At 41.2% G+C, this 21959-nt stretch overlaps 2 protein-coding genes across 3 annotated transcripts; both read left to right on the top strand.

Annotated features, from left to right (window-relative positions):
• Positions 1–334: 334 nt before the first annotated feature.
• Positions 335–5294, top strand: dnajc4 (DnaJ (Hsp40) homolog, subfamily C, member 4). Of its 2 annotated transcripts, none has more exons than XM_041944172.1 (8): positions 335–407; positions 945–1010; positions 1576–1700; positions 1929–2019; positions 2404–2585; positions 3305–3472; positions 3897–3983; positions 4121–5294. In XM_041944172.1, exons 3-8 carry the CDS (start codon positions 1609–1611, stop codon positions 4215–4217), a joined length of 717 nt encoding a protein of 238 aa, XP_041800106.1. In that variant the 5' UTR covers positions 335–407; positions 945–1010; positions 1576–1608; the 3' UTR covers positions 4218–5294. The 2 variants fall into 2 exon arrangements, with proteins under 2 accessions (XP_041800106.1, XP_041800105.1); XM_041944171.1 differs by having other exon boundaries at positions 3302–3472.
• Positions 5295–7523: 2229 nt separating this feature from the next.
• vegfba (vascular endothelial growth factor Ba) lies at positions 7524–20630 on the top strand. The gene is made up of 8 exons (XM_041944355.1): positions 7524–8470; positions 12987–13038; positions 13131–13327; positions 13454–13527; positions 13631–13666; positions 16562–16645; positions 18601–18807; positions 19354–20630. The coding sequence occupies exons 1-8, from the start codon at positions 8393–8395 to the stop codon at positions 19373–19375; spliced, it is 750 nt and encodes a 249-aa protein (XP_041800289.1). The 5' UTR covers positions 7524–8392; the 3' UTR covers positions 19376–20630.
• The last annotated feature ends 1329 nt before the right edge of the window (positions 20631–21959 follow it).

The following is a 21959-nucleotide window of genomic DNA, read 5'->3' as shown; positions in this document are numbered from 1 at the left end:
AGTCATTAAGTTAAACGGTTCTGGAGACAGTACCGCGGTAGAAATACTATATTCAAAATAATTTTGACAAACAAAGTACAGTTATTATTTATTCATATAGATGACACTTGTGACACAACTAATTAATTAATGTTAATGACACAATTTAGACTTATTTTGTGCTATACAGGCCTTGGCAAAATAGGTCAGATGGCATAAATAAAATAATTACAGTTTTAGAATGCATTGAGTTGTATGTTTTGTTTTGTTTGATCAAACAGCAGTGGCACCTTGCAGTGATGAAAAACGACTGCGCTTTATTTTGACGAGCAACACCCCCGTGTTCCGGTTTTAATTTAGCTAGTTTGACTCAGACTTTATGCAACGGCCCGATAGTACAGCTCTTGTTATAAAACTGATCTTTGCGGGTATGTCACTTTTCTTTGTTTGAGTGCTGGCTTTATGCGTATTCAGTTTTGAACCACTGTTAAATGTTTGTTCTTCCTCTTTCACAGAATGCCACTAGCTAAATTAGATCATTATTAAGTTAGCAGGCTAACAGAAGCACAGACTGGCTGCCGAGCTAACTCCGGCTAGCTTTAGCTGTGCTGCTCAGGTAGCAGAACGCAATGTTCCCATTGAAAACTCTCTGCTCTGTATTTGACAGTTTATTTCATGCAGTGAATAGTGTGCGAACCCAGCAGTTACTCTGTAGGTGGTGGTGTAGCTAATGAAAGTAACTCAACGTTATTTTTAATTCAAAGTATGTAAAACTCTTAGGTTGCACAGGGTCAACACACCCCCAAGAACAAAGCGACATGATGTCAAAGTGAATGACAAGTTTGATTTTTCTGCAGAAAATAGCAGAGATCTCTGGATCAGCTGGTCGAGTTGTTCGGTTCGTGTTAAAATTCTGCTTTGAAAGTATTTCGCTCACCTCGTCCCCTGTTGTTGTCCTCGGTCAGGTCACGTGTCAACAGATGAGGGGACCCCTGCTGACCGCATCATTTTTAATGGAAGCGCACTGAAAGGTAAAAGAGAGGAAACTGAATAATAACAACGTGCCTCGGGGCCCTTGCTACAAATCCTCTCCCCCCTTTAGTTTTCAGACAAACCTCTGGAACAGAAAGTCCATACAGTTTATTTGAAATCCAGTTGTCATTGGTTGGGGGATTCGTCTGCAGTCATTTTTGGTTTTGGAAATTCTCTCCAGCAGCCAAACTCATTTTAAACAGATAATTATATGATGCTTTAATCCAGGATTCTGACCAACTTTGATTTCTATACCAAATAATTTGATTCTTTTGGTAAAATTGAATGACAGGTCAAGGAAATGTGAAAATGATCAGCCAAGCACACTGTCTCCAGTGTTTGGGTTTGTCCCTAAGTGTTCCTTTTTTAAAATTTCAACTTAAGAGTTGTGAAGCACCAGATTATATCCTTCCAACAGAAGTTGATTGCTATACTCAGGCTGGGGGACTGAGGTCTGGACCCATTTAGTCAGTAATATTTTGGTTTCAGATGCCTCCCTGCTTTCTCCTGTAATGGTCTTTCTTTGTATCATCGCTGATGTTGACATCTGTCCTCTCTGCACAGGTTGTCTGTGTGGAACCTCAGAAATTAACCGTCATGCAGTTGGAGGCTCAGCTGCGTTTATGTCAAAGTTGTCTTTGGTGCTGCAAGAGTGGACTGCGCCTGCTCTCCCAAAGCTATGCACACAGGTAGTCTCTCTCTCTCTCTCTCTCTCTCTCTCTCTCTCTCTCTCTCTCTCTCTCTCTCTCTCTCTCTCTCTCTCTCTCTCTCTCTCTCTCTCTCTCTCTGTGTGTGTGTGTGTGTGTTTGTTGAATTTAATCAGAATTGATTATTGATCAGTGATTGTGTTTAGGTACTCAGCTTTGTACAGGTCTGAATGTCTGTTTGGTTTTGAATTCTTTTCTTTCTCGCCACAGAAAAGCTGTGAACTACTACGACCTCCTGGGGGTCAAATCTGACGCCAGCTTGGATGAAATTAAAAATGCATTTTTTGACAAATCTAAGAAGGTAGGGTCCTCATTTAGCAACAAGCTGCACATGTAAAGACAATGTCTGGCCACACGAGGGCAGCCTTTTACATCCTTGCTTCTACTCTTTTACTGTTCCCACAGTGAGCTTCCTGATTGTTTGTTTTCATGTTGTGCCTCCCAGTGTAAATAAGGATGTGCATGTTTATTTACCTTGTGGTTTTGGCATAATTGAGGGGTGACACAACTTACCCTGTAGAGAAAAAAACATGGATGTGACTGCAGAACATGCATATGCATGCATTTGTTTAACAGAGAAAGTACAATGCAGCATGTCGAGATAAGCACCTGCCTGCTCTGCAGCAGCTCGTGGTTCATTGGTCGGTTATGATTCATTGCTATAACTGACCCACTCGTCATGCAGCTGCACCCAGACAGTGACCCATCCAACCCAGCGCTGCACAGCCAGTTTGTGGAGCTGAACGAGGCCTACCGCGTGCTGAGCAAGGACCAGAGCAGGAAGGAGTACGACTTCAAAATCAGACGTCCATACAGTGGAGGCCAGGCCTTCAGATCCACCTCCAGTCACACCAGCTACAGAGCCAGGTGAGTCAGTTAGTGCTTGTTAGTTAGCTGACCTGAGCATCATCCTGACTCTTAAACAGGATGCTTCTCTGCAGGAAGAAGACAGAGTTTTAATGGTTTTAATCCAACAGTGGCCTTGTGGGGTAGTTGGACATTGGTCATGCTATTCTTGTGAAGACTGATTAACTGGAAGTGTTGCTGTAATGCTGAATGAAGAATGAATCTCTGTACTTTCCCAAAAAAGGAAAACTCCCCCTGCAATTATTGGCCAGATTTTTTGACTTGTACCACTGGATAGTCCTTGATGGAGGTGCTCCATAGTTTGATGTTTTAGGTTTTGTCACAAGCCTAGAAACTCTGCTTTTGATGATTCTGCTCAAAGCATTAACCGATCTTCAACAAATGATCTGTTTTGGGGTTTGTTTTTGTTAAAATAATTATATATCCAGATAAACATCTTGAGATTATATATCTCAAGTTTTACTAGTTTTTGAGGAAATAACACAACAGAAAAAAACAACATGAAATAACTGAGTTTACTGTCTTCTCACAGCTAAATGGAAGAATCAACATTCGAAAAAAAAAGTTTGGTGGAAATGTACTACCTAATAAATGTCGTCACTCAGACTGGCCTCATTACACCTCAGCTTAGTTTATTTTTAACATTTGTACCATCTGTCCCACCTTTGTTTTTGATGTCACCTTTCATGATGCATCTTCAAACACTTCACCATCAGTAGGGACGCCCAGGACAACATTCGTTACTGGGAGCAGTTTCGTCACTCTCATGCACAGGAGATGAACACAGAGGAGTGGCAGAGGAGGAGGAGGAGGAAGAACTTCCACCTGTTGGGCTATTGCATCATCACTATAGTGCTCAGCATCGGAGCCCACATAGTCTTCTTCAGGTGAGAAAAGGGCATTGAGTGCTTTTGTTTTTTGTTGTATTTGTCTTGATATTTTAACTCTGCCACTATTTCATGTTATCCTGTAGTGAACTTGCCACTGAGCCCATCCATCTTGTTTTCATGCTTTGTTTGCTGCACACTCACATCCAGATGAATGGGATTACTTGTGGACACGTCTCTCTGCCATGTGTCCTGGCACAACCTCATGGCTTGTGTCCTCGTATTTGTTTCCACACACTGACTCTGTGCCACTTGTGTTTGCAGAGATTCACTTCTTTGTGATCTGAAGAGCTGTTCCAACAGCTGCACAAACTCGTAAATGCAACTGAGCATACAGAGTGCCTGCTGAGCAACAAGTTTTTAGCTTAAGCAAAGTTATTCTGTGGAGGGTGTCTTAACCCAAGTGTTTCTTCGACTCTTTCAGGAAACTGGAAGAAATTCACAATAACTTCATGGACGAGAAAGATCGAGTCATCACAGAAATTTACAATGAATCTAAAGAGAGGGCCAGGTGAGTGCTTTACATTTAAATTGGTGTTTTCTTTCAGTTTGATGGCACATTTGGCTGATAACGGTAAATTTGTTTGGGTTTGGTTAATGTTTGAATATGGCGCTGGGTCTGAAGGTGTTTTCTCTGATGTTTCCCAGGGTCAACGGTTTTAAGAAACAGACAGAAATCCTGCGGCAGAAACATGCAGAGTTTCTGGAGAAATACAAAATCCGCAACGATGGAGGCGACAAGTAGGAGAGTCTCCAACTGTGCTCAGTGGTGATGGAGTTAGAAGTACCAGCGGGAGGAAGACGGCAGAATGACTGTGGCGCAAGTTTTAGTATTTTAAAGTTTTTGTCCGCGTTTATCATCACTTGAAGACACATAGAGCATGGGTGTGATGTGGGAGGGTTTCTCCATGACCAAGCTGAACTGTAAATCGGACTACTGAAGCATTTACAGGTGATAAAGTATTTGAAGTGATGCAACTTTGTAAAGGATCCAGCTGCAGAGTGCACACAAACCTTTCAGAGCCGTAATGAACACTGTTAAACTGCCTCGAGTGAACTCAAAGCAACATGTTGTTCATTGTTCTCAGCCTCATTTCTGTGTTAGTGGTGCACAGCATGCTGGGCTCACAGACAACAGTGAACCGAGTTGATCAAGTCAAGACGAGACAGACTGATATAATGCCAGTTCGTTTCCAGCTGAAAGAAACTGACAAATTTGATTAAAATCATATCTCGGGCTGCACACAAGAGGACACTCTGTAATGTTCTCACAGGTTTAATGAGCCTGTTCGTGGGAGGATGATTGAGGAGGGTGCAGTATAATACATGTCAAGAAAGTCAAAAGTCTCAGCCATAATCGTTTTCCAAGCAAATTGTTCACAGTTATGGATTTTAACTCATTGTTCCCTCTGTTGAGCCTGTGTTACTGTAGAATTGTAACACCAGTGTTTCCAGACAGCGCATAAGAAAAGGTTCATTCGTTAGAAAGGGATGACGCAAGTTTATTTATTATTAACTACTGTAATAAGGTTAAGACTATGGAAATGTGTAATTTGAATGGAAAGATGCTCATAATTACAGATGAAAGTTCCTCCAGAGCCGGCGTTTATCATATTACCTCTCAGTTTTTAGGATATTAGAGAGTGTTGTCATTTTTCTGTCTTTCACTGCCTTACCTCTCTCCCTGACGGGATGGAAAAGAAAATGATTAAAAGATCAGCTTTTCTCTCATCAATCATTACTCTTTTTTCTACTCTCATTCGCACACGCTTTGATTCTGGTTGTGTAACACAGAAAAGGCTACACACACAGCTTTTCAAAAAATTTCCAGTGAATAAAGATTATTTTGTAAAAAAACAAAACAAAACAAAAACTCTTAAAGTTTATTCACCATTTTATCAATATCTTTCTATAGTGAAGTTCATTCTACAGGTTTAGACATCCAGATGTAGTTTAATAAGCAACTACACAGACAAATCAGTCTTGTTTTAATTAGATAATTATTTATCTGCCCTATTTCATAATTCAGAAGTTTATTTTCCATTGTCTCGTTGGTCAGACTTGAATTTTAACTGCTCTTTTAAACCTGCAGTCTCATTTGGAGCTGCAGAAATTATGAAAAAAAAACTGATTCACATGAAAGTTACGAAACAGTTCCTAAGAACATCCTGAGCACAGAGCGTTTGCTGACTTGGGGGGGGCTTGGTTTCTCGTTTTGGGATTTTTTTTTTTTTTTAGATTACTTGCACAAGTATGAGCTGAACTTTCATGTGAATTGTCTTTTAAGGACAGATATTGCCTTTTTTTTTTCCTTCTGTCTTCTTGTCACCACGCCTGTCCTGAGACTTCAGCAGGAGATAACACATCCCTGCATAGCCTGCAGACACCCTCACCCTCATGTGGCATGTGAGTGCCGTGTCATAACCCAAACACACCATAATGACTGAGATTGTGGTGTCGGCATGCCTCCACACACACACACACACACTAATGGAAGACAAGCCTAATGAGAGAGGCAGCTGTAGTACTACACAGGACAAACAGCTATGAAGACAGTTTTAATAGACTTTTATCTTTAGTTTAATGAGTGGCAGACGAAAAGTGTGTCAAGGCCTGCACTGAAATAACTGTCTGACACACATGGCATCTGATGTATTACCTGAAAAACAATAGATAGTGATATTGAGTGGTTAAAAATCATTAATTAAAAAAATTGACTTTCAGACTTTTAATCAACCTGAATTTGGATTTTTCATTTTTAAATTTCTCTTTATTTTCTTTACACTTTATTTTCAGGGGCCATTTCCTAGTACTTTCCTAGGAAGTTTACAGATGGGGCAATTATAATTATTTGACAGTGGAAATTTTGACATGTCGCAGTGGGAAAGCACAGGCGTAATAAATTAAATGAATTATGGCCAAATTCCATTTAGCTGCTTCAGTTTCAGGGTCTTGGTGTTGTGTGTGCTGGCTCAGTATCACACTGTCATGGCTTACTGGAACTCTGAAATTGAACAGAGCCATTGTTCATGTTATTAACTAGTTACTGGTGACACCTGTGCTTTTCCTGCTGTGAGAAGTGAAAATGTCTACTGTGAAAAAAGGTCTACGAGACAAGGTTCATTTATCGAAAGCTTTATTCTCCATATGTGTTGAACTGTTTGCCTGAAAGTATAACAATTCAACTTTGTCTCTATTTTCCTGCAATTAGTAACAATGATTAAGTTATGGAAAATAACGTGTTACCAAATGTTGGTAACCAACATGATGGCTTTGACACAGGCTTCTCCGCACTGCCATGAATACAACTTTGGTGGATTAATACTGACCCTGTTATTGCTTTCTTTGCTAATAAGAAGACCAACCTCAACCTATTCATATAGGCTATGCTAATTATTTTCATTATCGACTGATCATTTTCTTGATGGACTGTTATGGTCTATAAAATGTCAGAAAATAAGAGAAAATCCCAACCACAATTTTCAAGGTGACATCTTCACAATGCGTGTTTTGTCCAACCAACAGCCCCAAACCAAACATGTTCTGTTTACTGTCATAGACGAATGAGAAAACCAGTGAATGCTCACATTTGAGCAGTGGGAACCAGTGAATTTCTGTCACCTTTTTCTTAGAAGGTAACTTAAGGGGATAGTCAGTCATCAAAACTTGTAGATGTCTGTCAGCTGATTTATTTATGAATGATCAATTGTTTTGGCTCTTCACACACATAATCAATAGTAGCCTAGAATATAAACCTATACACATAGCCTAACTGAAAACCCCAAATTTCCAGAAATAATGTCGAGGACATGACCTCGGTGTCGTCAACTACAGCTACATTTCGGTTCCCCACTTAAAAGGGGCTCCTGGCGGCCCCCAGGCCCCACGCTGTGGGGCCAATAGAGACGCTGCACCTGTATTCAGTGCGCCTGTCCTGCTTGGAAAAAGTTGGCAGCGCAATGGTTACGCTGCGTGCGTCTCAAGGGCAAAGGAAATGAGGAAACCGATCACAACAACTAATGAAGACCGCTACCTTCCCAGACCTCTCTGGCTGTCTGCGGACTACCCTGCTGCTCTGCCGGCTCTGCTGTAGCTGTGCTGCCATGTCAGTACAGGATGTTATTCCAGTCATATTTATAAGAGGATAAAAAAAAAACGAGAAGATGCGCCTGGAGGGGAAACGTCACATTTTCAAGGGGAGCGACAGCGTGGAGAGCCTGTGACCGAGCCGGGGAATATGCGGCACCGTCCCTCTGCACGTCGGGCCAAAGCGTCGGATCTTTACCGGATAAACGTCCTATAGCTGGGTGATGTGATTTTCTTTTTAGTCGTGCGGAGGATTTTATGATCGCGCCACGTTTCAGCGTAGATCTGGGTGATCCTCTAGTCACGCCACCCCGGACCCCCAGACCGGTTCCTTGGGATCAGGACCAACAGACTGACGGTGCCCTGGAATAAATATAGGCAGTCATCACTCAAAGTTTAAACAAGTCTCATTACAATTTCAGGATTTCAAGGTTACGGCACTACAGTTAGATGTTAAATTATTACTTTACCTCTGCACGTTTTCTGTCTATATGTTCATTTTCACGGAGGGAGCGCTATTTTAGATAGCAGCCTACTCCAGTGTCTCACTAATTAAGAGGATATTACAAACTATCAGGTTGGGAAGTGACTCCTGGAATAGTTCAGACAATCATTTGGTCTCAATGCAACAAGATAAAGTTATTATTTCAACACTGAGGATGCCGCCCTGGGTGTCTTTTCAAGGAAGGGAGAGTGGAGAATGAAAGCGGGATTTCTGCGTCTTTAATCGGACGATTGATCAGAGAAGGAAGGACACGGCCGGACGAGCCACCTTTTTTTCTTTTTTGGATCGGTCCAAAAATATTTTTTGCGTGCCCATTGGACTCCTGCACAATGGGGATTATGCTTCAAGTTATTCTAGGAATGTTTCAATTCCTGCTGTTCAGTAGAATACCCACGTCCCATGCCAAGGTATGTATGTATTTGACTCTATAAGTCTGCATGTCTGAAGTGGCCAGCCTGCCATCGGCTATGAGCTTGTGCGGTTTATTTCCTGCTTACATTGATCATGTTTTGATTGGAATAAAGTAATATTGTTTTCGAATGAATGTGATGTGGTGGAGAACATGTGGGACTTTAAGCTGTGTGGAGGTTATCCCCGAGGTCAATGACACCTGTCACTTCTGGTCCAGTGACAGGAAAATTCACTATAATATCTCTGTGGGATGTTTATCTGCGGTGCTCAGTAATGACTTTATAGGTGTTATTGTGTTCTCTCACTATCATTATTCTTTTTAGTGGGGTACCTTCTAAAGAGAGTTTATACGCTGTGATAAATAATTAACTAAAGCTTTGTAGATGAGTAAGAACAACTTTTGGGTTGCCAGGTTGTGGAAAATCCTCCTTCAGCATGGCTCTTGCTTTGTGTTTTTAGCTAACTGTAGCTCATAAGTCATCAGGAAGGAACCCTGTTATTGCATTTTTTTACTACTTACCTTTAAATAAATGAAAATTTGGGCCAGATGTCAATTCATTGACAACATTACAATTAAAAGAATAGTTTGACATTTTGGGAAATATGCTTATTCATATTCTTACCAGGAGATTGATGAGAAGAAAGAACTCTGGTTAGCTTAGCTAGCATGAAGACTGGAAATGGGGAAACAGCTAGCCTGTCTCTGTCCAAAGCTAGCAAGTATCTCCAAAGCTCTATAATTAACATGTTTTTATCTCGTTTTATTCTGTACAAAAAACTAGAGTTTTTTTTTGCCTGGGACCAGTAGCTTCCTGCTTCCATGGTTGCCTGGCAACTAACTGGTCCGCAAAAAAAAATAGACTGGCACTAGCTCTCATAAAGCCGCAAATTGTCATTTTTAGACAGTTTTGTGTGATGCTTAGAAAAACAGCATATAATGTGTTAATTAGTAATCTTTAGAGGTGCTGGTAGGCAGATTTCTGAACAGTTGGACAGAGCCAAGTTAGCTTTTTCAAGTTTCTGTGCTAAACTAAGCTAAGATAAGCTAACTGACTGCTGCCTGTGGCTTCATATCTGAGGAACAAGCATGAGAGTGGTATCAAGCCTCTCATCTAACTCTGGACACAAAAGAAAATAAGTGTATTGCCCAAAATGTGAGGGGTCTCCCTGATGAACTAAAGAGTTAGCTAAAAAGACAAAGCATGTCACACTGGAAACAGATAATTTTTTTTTTTTTTATGTTTTTGCCTGATACATTACTTGATTATTTTTAATTGTTGCCAATAATGGAATCATTAGAAATTGGTGCAAATAATTCTGTATGGACTTGAAATTCTGTGTTTAGTGTTATTTAAAACAGGATTGTTATGGCTATCATTCATAAGAAATTATGAAATAATTGTACTGACATGATCCTCAGTGTGACATATGGGCTTATTTTACACACACAGACACACACAAAGGCACACACACACACACACACACACACACACACAGACCTGCATATGCTGTTTTTTTTATTTATGTCTGGAGACTTCTATCAGGAACAGGCAGTGCCCTGTGGCGATGTGGGATCCAGCCCTGACTTTGTCGGCTGTTATATTGTGAGTTTTAGTGATGCGTCATCCTAGACACTACATGACACACAGTAGTGTGCAGCAAAAGGCCTCCTAACCTGCTCACAGCTGCTGTCTCTCACCTGAGACTGTCTGCTTCCATGCTGTCTGCTTCTCTGACAGCTAATTTGGAAAAAGGGGTCATCCTTTTCCTGCGATAGCGATGAAGTTCAGTGTGAGAGAGATGTGTGTAGCTGTAGAGCACACGCATAGATGCATTCACACAGTTGGCCCATCTGCCAGTGTGCTCTGGGAGTGGCTGGGAGTTAGAAATGTTAGACAGTAGACAGACATCAATACCAGTGCAGATGGCACTGGGATGGCAGATAGCAGAGTGTGTGTGTGTGTGTGTGCGTGTGTGTGCCAGCTCCCTTCAGATATGGCTGCCAAAAGGAAGTAATCTTATCCTCATCTCAAAGACTGATACAGAAAAGACACACTTACTTAAGCTCACATCCTACCAGTCACAAAATGGCCTCAGTCCCAGCTTAACTCAGAATCAATGTGGGCCAAACCAGTGTGTGTGTGAGTGTTTGTGTGTGTGTGTGTGTGTGTGTGTGTGTGTGTGTGTGTGTGTGTGTGTGTGTGTGTGTGTGTGGAAGGAGGTGGAGCAGTTTAAGGGGGGCAAACTGGGCAAAGTCTACATTCCCTTACAAGTGGCCTTGGTCTTCACACACACACACACAGGTCCAGTAATGGCAGTGTGGGTGTTACAGAGAAAGAGAACTATAAAATCAAGTTGCTCTTTCTGTGTGCTCTTTCAGAAGTGTAAGAAGTATTCAGATCCTTTATTTGTTTAAAATTATCAATACACCAATGCTAAATACTCCATTACAAGTAAAAATCCTCTATTCAAATCAGCTGTCACCAAATACACCTAAAATCTCCAAAGTAACAGTACTTTTGCAGTTCTGCCGTAAAATGTCTACTGTGACCGATACAGAATAATACATGACATTAACAGATTGTTGAAATCAGTGTGTAAGCAGCATTTCTACTGTCATAACTGCTAGTGGTGGAGTGACTTAGTTTTAACTATATATACAGTTTTAGTCCAGCTTGGGGGTCAAAGGCTCACAAGATAAATCTGATGGCTCCTGTGATGATTAATGGAGGAAAGCAGAAATAACAGTTCTGCTACAGTTTTTTTCTTATAATATATATATATTATATATATATATATCCCAGCTGACGCCAACATCAGGAAGAAAGAACAAGAGAAAATTGAGAAGTACCAAGGGTTGAAAGAGCAGCTGGAACGGATGTGGAAGGTCAAGGCTAGCGTGGTCCCTGTGGTAGTGGGGGCACTCGGGGCAGTAACCCCCAAACTGGGAGACTGGATTTTTTTTTTTTTTTTTTTTTTGCAGGTTTTTTTTTTTTTTTTTTGCAGTTTTTTGTGAAATAAATATTTGTTCATTTTGCCTGTTTGAGTCCCAAACACTTTATTAATGAATCCATCTGAGAAGTTTAGAGGGGATAATCTGTTTGGTAGAGCTGCTAACAACTCATAGACATGACCAAAGCTTTTTATTTTTAAGGGTTCACAAGCCAAATAGGCAGGGAACTGCTGGTTTAATATTTAATAATACATGGTATTTTATAAGGCTGTTATATGGATTTGAATGTAGAATCCTAATCTGAAAACTCAGTCCGAGAAGTGAGTAAAGGAAACTGTGTGTGAGAGTTAACTGCAAATGGGCCACATGAAGTGACATAACAAGTCTGACATAACTGACAGAGGTCCACAAAATAAACTACTGTCTGAACAAAACATTGCAGTAGGTGGTCTCTTGTGCTTCTACTCCCCTGACTGCAACAGTTCATTGTTGAAAAATCCAGTGGCACATACTCTCACTATCTGCCACTGCAGGGCTACTGAGGGTGTTTCAAACACCATAATCAGGTGATAGAGTTTAGGGCAAAGGTAGCAGGTACAACTCATCAAAAACGTAGAACACAGACATTTTCAGTTGCATGCTCAAATGGACCAATGGACCCCATCTGCACAGGAAATATTTCATAATGGAGCCTGAAATGAGGAATGTTTGATTTAGTTGTCATAATGCTGTTGACCTGCTCTTACCCTCTGTGTATCTGTGTTTCAAAGTTCAGAGTTTTTACTTTCCTCCTGTCGTCTACCACCGTGCATTATTGAGCTTTTCGTGTTCAGATGCCAGGTGTGAAGTATTGTGGCATTCATTAACAGGAAATACTTTGATGTGTTGATATGCAACGGCAGCTTTTTTACAATTTTACAACAATGTCAAACAGGAGGTTGCATGCAGAAGCTCAATAGTTAATTAATGGCAATATAATGGTAGTTCGGGGGGAAAAAAATCTTGATTATTGATCATTATAGCAGATTTATGCCCTATTACATTGCTGGACACATTTGTAAGATAAACTTGATTGAATTAATTACAAAATAAAAATATTGAATCTACTCTTAAGCATGTGAGGGCGATCTATGTACCTCATGTGCTTAGAACCTTCGCTCACTCTCAAATGCAACCTTTTTTCAACTAAAATTTTATTTAAATTTGATTTCATCTTATTTTGATGGAACATACTTTTCGTGCTTTTAGTGTGTTTTTGGCATAGAAAAATTTTAGGTTGACATGATGATATGTTGCATAAATACGTAGTATACATCACAGGAATCAACATCAAACACACTGAGGATATTTTAGGTATAGAAAATTTTTTTTTGTTTAATGAAGCTCTAATTTACTACACATCTTTTTTCCACTTCTTTCATAAGTTTTCAAAATTAAACCACTCACCATGACTCCAAAGTATAATGCTGAATGCTTTCTAACAACTCGACTCGCCCTGGAAACCCTAAACTTATTGAAACAGTGCTCTTCACATTCATTACTTTTATGTCTCCCTCCAGTTTGCTCACTGGCGGCCAGCAGACTCCCCAAAATCCAGGGAAGGTCGAGAAGGTACGCTTCCTGTTTCTGCAGTGAGTCCTGCACTACTTCATGGAGCTGATAGAGAGAAATAAAAAATGACTTTGTTGATTTGTCTCCACCAGTGCGGCGGTGGTTGGAAGTGTATTCGAGGAGTGGCTGTGAGCCGCGGGACACTCTGGTAGAGGTTTGGCGGGAGTTGCCGGAGGAGACGCACCATCTCTTTATCCCATCCTGCGTGTCGGTGAGGCGATGTGGCGGCTGCTGTACTGATGAGGCCATGGAGTGTGTTCCCTCGCTCACACACACACTCACCATGGAGGTATACGCACAGACGCGCACTAAATCCCCACCTGCGTCAGTGCAGGACAGTAGATGATTAATGAAAAGAGTGAGATTATGTTTGCAGTTTAACATGATTTTCTTTTTTTTCCTGATCTGTGTGCAGCTGATGAGAACGTCCTTCATGAAACATGAGCTCGTTGAGCTGCCTTTCGTTGAGCACAGCCAGTGTGAGTGCAGGTAATAAAGCACACTTACAGTGTCTGTAGATGTATGGTATACCTGTTGTTTCTTGACTTCCCTCCACCTTTACACTGACACCATCTGTTTTATCTGTGTGCAGATTAAAAGATCAATTTCAGCCAACACCAACTACAAGGTAACACTTCATTTCTTCCAACTCTTACCATTCTGGATTTCAATCTCTCCTTGTCTGTTCATGTTTAATTGTGTGTTAGTGAGCTGTAAAATCTCATGTTCCATCGTCTCTAATGACTGTATAAAACCCAATCTGTGTGGCCACTAATGATGCTCTCACAATTCTGCTGCTGATGTTATTGATGAGGCGGAGGAAGGCAGAGGAGAGATTCAGTCAAGTCCGAAGAGCCATAAGTTGTTTAATAGTGTTGAAAAGAGGTTACACTGTCAGATATTGCTCTTGTATTCATTGTCTGAGGCCAGCATGCTTTAATCAATTTCAAACATTTTGTGGTTGTCATTGATTGGACCGTTTTAAAACACTCTTTCTTGCTGCAAAAGTCCAGCATCTTTGCCCCTTGTCTCAGTTTTTAAACACAAGAAATAACCAGATGAAGCCATGAAACGTGTCAGTGTTTGCTTTTCCGTAATTGTGATTAAACACGTTGAAGACTCAACATCCTCATGCTTGTTTGACTGGTGCTTTCAAACCACACAAGTCCCATAATGAAATATTAGGACAATTAGAATTTGGGTTGTTAATACAATGCTTTTCTGCAGCCGGCTGTAAAGTGCTTTTAATGCCACATCACCAGTTTCGCCTATTGCAACTGCCTACCACACAACAAAAAATGAACTTTTTTGCCTTTTTGAGACAGCTGAAAATGGCATGTGAAGAGTAAATGTTAGAAAGCTGGAATCAAACCAGGCACTTGTGGTTACATGGTGACCATAATGCAAATTTGTGTAAGAAAAATCAAGGTCATCAAATGTTCACTGTGATGGTTTGCTTATCTCAAGGCAAGCAAGTCTGACGTTTCAGTGCACTGAAACATGATAGAAAACTCTTATGGCTCATTCAGAAGTCTCTGACTTTAGCTCAGCTCATACATGGTAAAAGTGAAGAAATATTCCTGTTTGGGCAGGAGGCACCGTGCTGTTCAGGTTTTACTGAGGGTCACTTGGGACCAACAGATGTACACCGTAGAAGAAACATTTCTGTTGGATCCCTGATGTTTGTTTGTGTACCTCATACTGGCAGGTCCAACCAGACAATCATATGATTGCATCTTTAATGTTTATGTCCCCTTGCTTCCTGTTAGGATGTGGACATAAATAAAGGATTCCAATGTATGTGTGTGTGTGTGTGTGTGTGTGTGTGTGTGTGTGTGTGTGTGTGTCTGATTTCTTCGGCCGTGTTCAGGCTTCATGTGTCTATATGACCGTATTTGGTTTCGCTGAATCTCTACGTGTATTCTTGTGCGTGTGTACATTCTTTATGTTTTATTATAACTGTGTGTGAAAGTTTTCATGTGTGTGTGAATGTTTGTTTCCGTGTGTTTATGTGTGTGTGCCCCTCAGTGAGTTAGCATCTGTGTGACTCTCTCCCAGCATCCCCTGGGATAGCACGCATCCTGTTGTCACCATAGTGATGATCTTATCTTCCCTGCCATGTGCTCTCTCAGAGACTCGCAGAGCAGAGTCACGCATCCATGATAGTAAATTAGAGCTCCAAAGACAACAGCAGCAGCACACCGTTATTAATGTCAGAGCTAAGCTGGTAGACACTGTCCCCATAATTTGATATATCTTAACATAGTCTGCAGCAGATGGGATTTGAACAGAGACAGAAGGAAGTCAAAGCAGGAAAGCCAAAAAACAAAGCTGTATTTTGATATTGAGAACACCAGCATATATTAAAGTTAAATATATTGTGCTTAACAGAGGCTAGGCACTTAAAATGATAAGGAGGATACAGATCAGCAAATTGTAGTGGACCGAGCTTGGTAAACTAGTGTGGACGTGGCTCAAAAGTGCAAAGTGTCTCTCTGTCCTGGTAGTCAGTCATTTCACTGAGTCACTGTTTTGCCTTCGTCATTGATCTTTGTTCCTGTCAGTGAATTAAATAGTAATCAACAAGTATTGGAGCCTTCTGGCCAGTGATCTGTCCTTAAGAGAAGCAACAAGAGCTGTAAAAATACCCCGTTACAAGTATTCAGAATTTTACTTTTCAAACTAAAATACTCAAGTAAAGTACCTCAGAATTGTGCTGAAGTACAGCACTTGATGTCAATTTGCACCACTTTTATCCTTGATTAGTGAATTTTCTTGTCAACGTCTGTATCCGATACTTTAAATGATAATCGCCCAAATGGTGCTACTAATATTAATAAGAATATCATAGAAAAAAAACATTAAAAGCTCACTGTTGAGTAGATACAACAGAACCCGTGTTACTGTATGAAATGACAAAAATAAGTCAAAGATAGATAACATTGCAAAATACAATACTAATAACACACAAAAGTTACTTTTTAAAAATGACTGTATTGATGTTGGACATGATGTACATGAGAGAATGTGAATATGTGAAGCTCACTCGAAAGTCAAACTCTGGCTCTGCTGTGAGCTTCCTGTTTTGAGAAGGAGATTTATTGTGTTTTTTGAAGGCCTAACTGTTTGTATAAGTACATTACGAACAACATTTTGAGATGAAATATACCAGGACTCGAGCAGGGTATTGTTTGGCATTTTCAGATAACTAAGTGCAGATATGAAACATGATATAAACTTGCTTTTCCAACAAACCCTTTTATTGCTAAACCAAAGACACTTCAAATGTTAAAAGCAGCTGTACAAGAACTTTGCCTGAATTGATTACAGACCAAATGATTTGAATCAGAAACTGTCTGATCAAAAAATAAGTAAAAAGAAAACCACAAATCTTAGCAAGCTTTCAACTGGGACATGTAGTACATCACGTTCCTCGAAGAATACATTTAACATATTCACTCAGGGAGACTGATTTTAGTTTGGTTTTAATGTGTGTCACATTTTGTGTATCTGATATTCCCAGGCCCTATCTGAAGCCAACGAGAAAAGACAAGAAAAAAGAGCGAGTGAAGTCCAGACAGAAGACAACTGGTGCCATCAGAGCTGCGTAGGTTGAATATTCAGCGTACACATTTAGTTTTTTAAGTCAGTTAAGAGCCTGAAGTTGACGTCAGCGTCAGTGTGACTGTTTGGATCAGGAAAAAAAAGGTTATCTGCTCTACATTATTACTGAAGGACAATTTGTTGTGCAGACACAGCAGTCAAGGTCTCTCTCTCTCACACACACAAACACACACACACACACACACAGCTGTCATTTTTGGGGACATCACATAGACTTACATTCATTTCCTGGAGACTAACCATAACTGTAACCACTACTTACCTAACCCTAACCCTAAACTTACCCAAACTCTAACCTTAATCCAAGTCTTCACCCTATAATTGAATGATTCACATTATTGGGACTTGCGTTTTGTCCCTATAAGGAAAGTGAGTCCACACAATGTGACTGTGTAAACAGATTTATGTCCCCACAACATGAGTTGCACATGGCCACACACATACTCAGCATACACAGGAAATCCAGATCACCTCCAGGACTCACCTCTGTGTAATACTAAACACAAAAGACAAGTAAGCTTTATAACAACAACATTCTATAGCAGCTATTCATTCATATTTAATATTTATTGTCAGCACTTATATGACATTTATTTTTTGTACAATTCACAATTCAGGCTGTTAATATGGACAGTTAGAAATATTAAAGGTCCAAAACAACATTTTTCTGAAGCGTTCTGTTTGTAGTCCGAATGGTATCAACCAATCACATTTGAGACTGCATGCAGGTTAACACTCATCGGCTATCCTCTGATGACGATTCAGCTTTTTATTCATTTCTTTTCTGAATTTATCTGTAAATGTTGTGTCACCAATGAAAAAATAGGAATACACTGGAAGCCCCCAAAACATTGAGGCTAAATCGTCATCAGATTGTGGCGGATGGGCAATGAGATTACTGCTTCATGTACCATGATTCAGTCCTGAGCAGTGAAGGACAACAGTTAGCACTCTTTTCCTCACCACTCTTTTTTCATCTGCTCCCCCTTCACTTAACTGTCAGTCATTTCTGGGCTCCAGGGGCCAGAGGTGGCTCAGATTGGGTGTGATGTCCCCCAGCGCCCATCCATCACTCAGAACGGGCTTTATTCAGACTCTGGCAGGGGTGAAATCTGTGTTTGCTCCCAAATGCCACCTCCTCTGTCTATGCCAGCGGCAGGCGTGGTCATCGGGATCTGAACAAAGATGGCCCCTCTTTGCCTCATTAAGTAACTTCATTAAGACTGCCAGCCTCCCGGGAAGACTGAGGCAGAACCAGCTCCGCTTAATGGACCAACTGACGTAGAGAACTTTCTCAGACTCAGAAAGTACAGAGAGTCTAGAAGGAAACTGAAGGCCTCATAGGCAACTGAGTGACTATAGCCATGGTAACGGCCAGAAAGACAGACTGACCAGAGAGAGCAGAAAATTTGTTAGCAGGAAAGGAAACAGTATCCCACATTAGTCACACATCTCCCACACACTGCATTGTCATGGGTTGTTTTCAGACGGGCACTGTCCACATTTAAACAAGCCTGGCATTTATTTTTAGCCATGCTAACGATGTGGTGTGTGTGGATCAGTAGAAAAATAGCAAAATCTTCTAGACCCTGTATTGATCCCATAATTTGTCTGTTGCCTGTAATTTGACTGTAATGAAATGAGGATGAAACCTACACACTCAGATGATCCCATGACGTTTCCTGTAGCACCACAAGCTGGACATTTGAGTTCAGTGCTAATTAGCAAAAGTTAGCATGCTATCATACTGTAGGTGAACATGATGAACATTATACCGGCTAATCATGTTAGCATTGCCATTGTGAGCATGTTAGCATGCTGTTAGCATTTAGCTAACAACCTCACAAAGCCACTTGCGTGGTTCTTGACTATTGTTAATCAATGAATTAAAAAATTCTGCAGCTAATCACACTGTTCTAACACTCCTCTTCCATCCAGGACCCATGCTCCCCCATCCTCTACTTCTTCTCCATCACCTCCTCTCATCAGCATCTCTCCCTCCCTGTCACCATCTCCGAGGCCTCGTTGTCGCCCCTGCAGAGGGAGGAGGTGGGCACTGGATACTACGTCTTGTCAGTGCCACTGCACCATCAGAGCTGAGAGCTGCAGCCGGAAAGGCCGGAGGCTCAACCCTCATCGCTGCAGGTCAGTTCGCACATAGCCAGAATACATTCACTGGTTGAGGTTTTTTGAATGTACCAGTATGTAACTAAAACAACAATACACAGGCAGGGGTCCAGAGCACTGGCAATAGAGCCTCAAGGAAGGAATCTAAATCAGGATACATTTTAGGGAGCATAAAAATGCAATCAATGAGGCACCATGAGCTGCATAATACAAAGATCTATACATGTAGACCAGAGCATCTTCCCACTGCTCCTCTGTGATGGGCTGCCTAAAATCCATTTCTGAATGCAGATTTTAGAGATTCTGCAATTGAACAGTCAGTCAGTTGCTAGGACCTTTGACGCAAGTGAGAAAGCTTTGCGGGACAGGCTGTACCTCATGTGGTAGAGCAGGACCTGATATGAGTCCAAAATTCATCTTGGACGAGGGCGTCTGCCGTGAAAAAGTACATGTACATGCTCACTTTATCACCAGACATCCAGAATACATGTGAAAATCAACCCTGTATCTGTCAAACAAGATTTCATGCTAAAATCTTCTCCTGTCTGTTGTTTATTGTTCCAGGTGTGATGCCGTGAGGACTTGATGTGTCCACCCACTTTCTTTTCACCTCCTTGTTTCCACAAATCCCTGCTGATTCATCGCCCACTCTCAGTATCAGTGCCATGGAACATACAGATGCTCAGACATCTAGTACCTCAGACGGAAGGAAAAATTAGCAGAAGCACACACAAAAACCTGTAGTAGAGCTCTAGTTTAGCAGTAAGTGCAGCATTACAACCTAAATATAGATGTATGTGTATGTGTGTGTGTGCAGCCAAGCACCTTAGCACCTCCTTGCTTCTGTGGCAAAGCTTCTGTCTGTCCACATGTACATGCGTGTACAAAGAATCACAAAACACATCCCATGAGTGGAGGGATGAAATGGCAGCATGATGGCGACTTTGCTGTGGTTTGGAGGTTACACTCAGAGTTTTTCTGGTCTGCAGTTGAACTTATAAATGTAAGAGATCAGTGGAAACACGAATGATCACACCAAGCAGGAACAACGGACATGAGGTGGATCGGCCTTCCGCAGGTGTCCCACATGTTGACGCTTCAGTGGAAGCTGTGATTTGTTGTTCGCAGGCAAACTGCACATGGAGACAGATTCCACGGTGAAGTCAAGGCCAATATTTGTGCGAAGGATTTGAAAAACAACTGCAGCAGATTATACATGGACACATCCACGCTCAGACATACCACAAGGACATAGGACATGCACATGAACTGGCACCCCAGTGTGCGTGGACCTATAGTTGAGCTGAATGCTGGCATGGAGTGTATCTGTGTGGTCTCCCCACTGAAAGACCCAGGATGGGTTATCCCTGCAGCCGTTCTCTCTCATTCAAAGCGCATGACCACGGGCTGGCTCTCCAAGCCGCTTTCCAGCATTTGTTTAATTTGGGCCTTTTGTCTCCATCTTTCCTCGGCTCCCCGATTGAAAGCAGCCGCTTTGCCTCTCTTGCCTCTCTTTTAGGCAGTGAGAAGAATGACAATCATGAGGCCTGGCGGTTGTCCACTGCTTCACACACAAACATTCACACTTTGATGCCAGGAACAGACGACACTGCAAACGCAGACACACACAGTCTCACTCATTCTGTGCTATAGCAAGCACACGTACATGCATATTTACACGCACATGCAATGTAAAATGATTGCAGGTAGCCATAAGCTTTTGTTTGTGCCACACCAAGTGTGAAAATCTATGTCAGTTGTTTATATTTGCAATTTACTGCAAAGTCTTCATTTAATATTGTATTATATGCCTCTGTTTTATATTTTATTATAATTCTGTCAAGTTGATTGAAAAGATATTCTATATTGCAGAATGTGTCTTTGTTTTTTTTTTCTGTTCATCTTTAATCCGTCTGCATAAAGAGTCACACTGGGTGGCCGGCTATGCACACTCGGCATCTAAACCCATACCCAAATGTATTGAATTTAAACAGAGACGGCTCACACAGGCCACAGATGGGAGACTATATACATTATAATGTGTAATTCAAACAATCAGTGGGGCAGTGTTGTCCACAGCACAGAGAAACCAAGCAAATAGCCATTCCCAGTGCAGTGAAAGGAAAACATGGCTGTTTTTGTTGCATGTTACGGCCGGGAAGGAAAGAGTATTATTCATTTGGAACATAACTTGTTTATATTCCGACTGAATCTCACGGTTTAACTCCATGCTAGTTCGTGGCTGCTTGGCTGCTGGGTGGGAACGGGGATTTGAACTGTGGCTGTTTCAGAAAGGATGAGGTCTTGAGCAGCTTGTCAGTCAGCATAACGGGCTAAAGCCAGAGCTCAGAGGACCCATAATGGTGGGTCATGGAGTGGTTTGTCCTGTGCTAAATTTTACTGAGAACATTTTGCCAGTGACATTTTAGCTCCATGATAAACAGTAGCTTTGAAACTCCGTGATTCATGTCTGTACTCTCCCCGCAGTCCAGAGTCTGAATTATTTGTGTGTCAGCCTTGTGCAAAAGAACTTTGTTTCAGCGGCTGCAGTGATAAGCTCTGTATTTATACTCTCCTGAGATGAGATTATTTTTTCCCATGCTCGAGTCCATTGTTCAGTGTTTGCCTTTATTGTCAATCAATGCTTCAATCACTACCTCTATATCATAACATATTAATGACCAAGTATTAGAGTATTGTTGTTACTATCTCTGTTATTTCAGACCTCTTTTATGATATAAGGATTTATTATTATTATTTACATTTAGCAATAAGCATAGTCTGCAGCAGATCTGTGGTGATTATCACTGGTTTAGAGGAACCTATAGGAGTTTTCTGTGTAGGTTTTAGTAATCCGAAGGGACGAATTTTTCATATGAGGAGAACTGAACTGGTCCTCTAAGTACAGACCTAGACACTGTGTGATAATGTGGAACAGGAGATGGTTTCCCAAAGTGTTTGTAGCCTCAAAGCACTGGTGAGCATTTTTGGCTTTCAAGGAATATTTTGCCTTTTTGTGAAATACTTTCCTGCTGAGAGTGAGATTAGAAGATTGATGCCACTGTTATGTCTGTACGGTAAACATGAAACCGGAGCCAGCCGTCATCTTAGCTTAGCATTAAGACTGCAAACAGGGGGAAGCTGCTAGCGAGGCTCTGTCCAAAGTTAAA

Source organism: Chelmon rostratus, chromosome 9 (genome assembly GCF_017976325.1).
Source record: "Chelmon rostratus isolate fCheRos1 chromosome 9, fCheRos1.pri, whole genome shotgun sequence".
In the NCBI taxonomy this organism is placed as follows: Eukaryota; Metazoa; Chordata; class Actinopteri; order Chaetodontiformes; family Chaetodontidae; genus Chelmon; species Chelmon rostratus.
The sequence above is the reverse complement of the archived record's forward strand: the minus strand, read 5'-3'. Positions and strand labels throughout refer to the sequence as shown.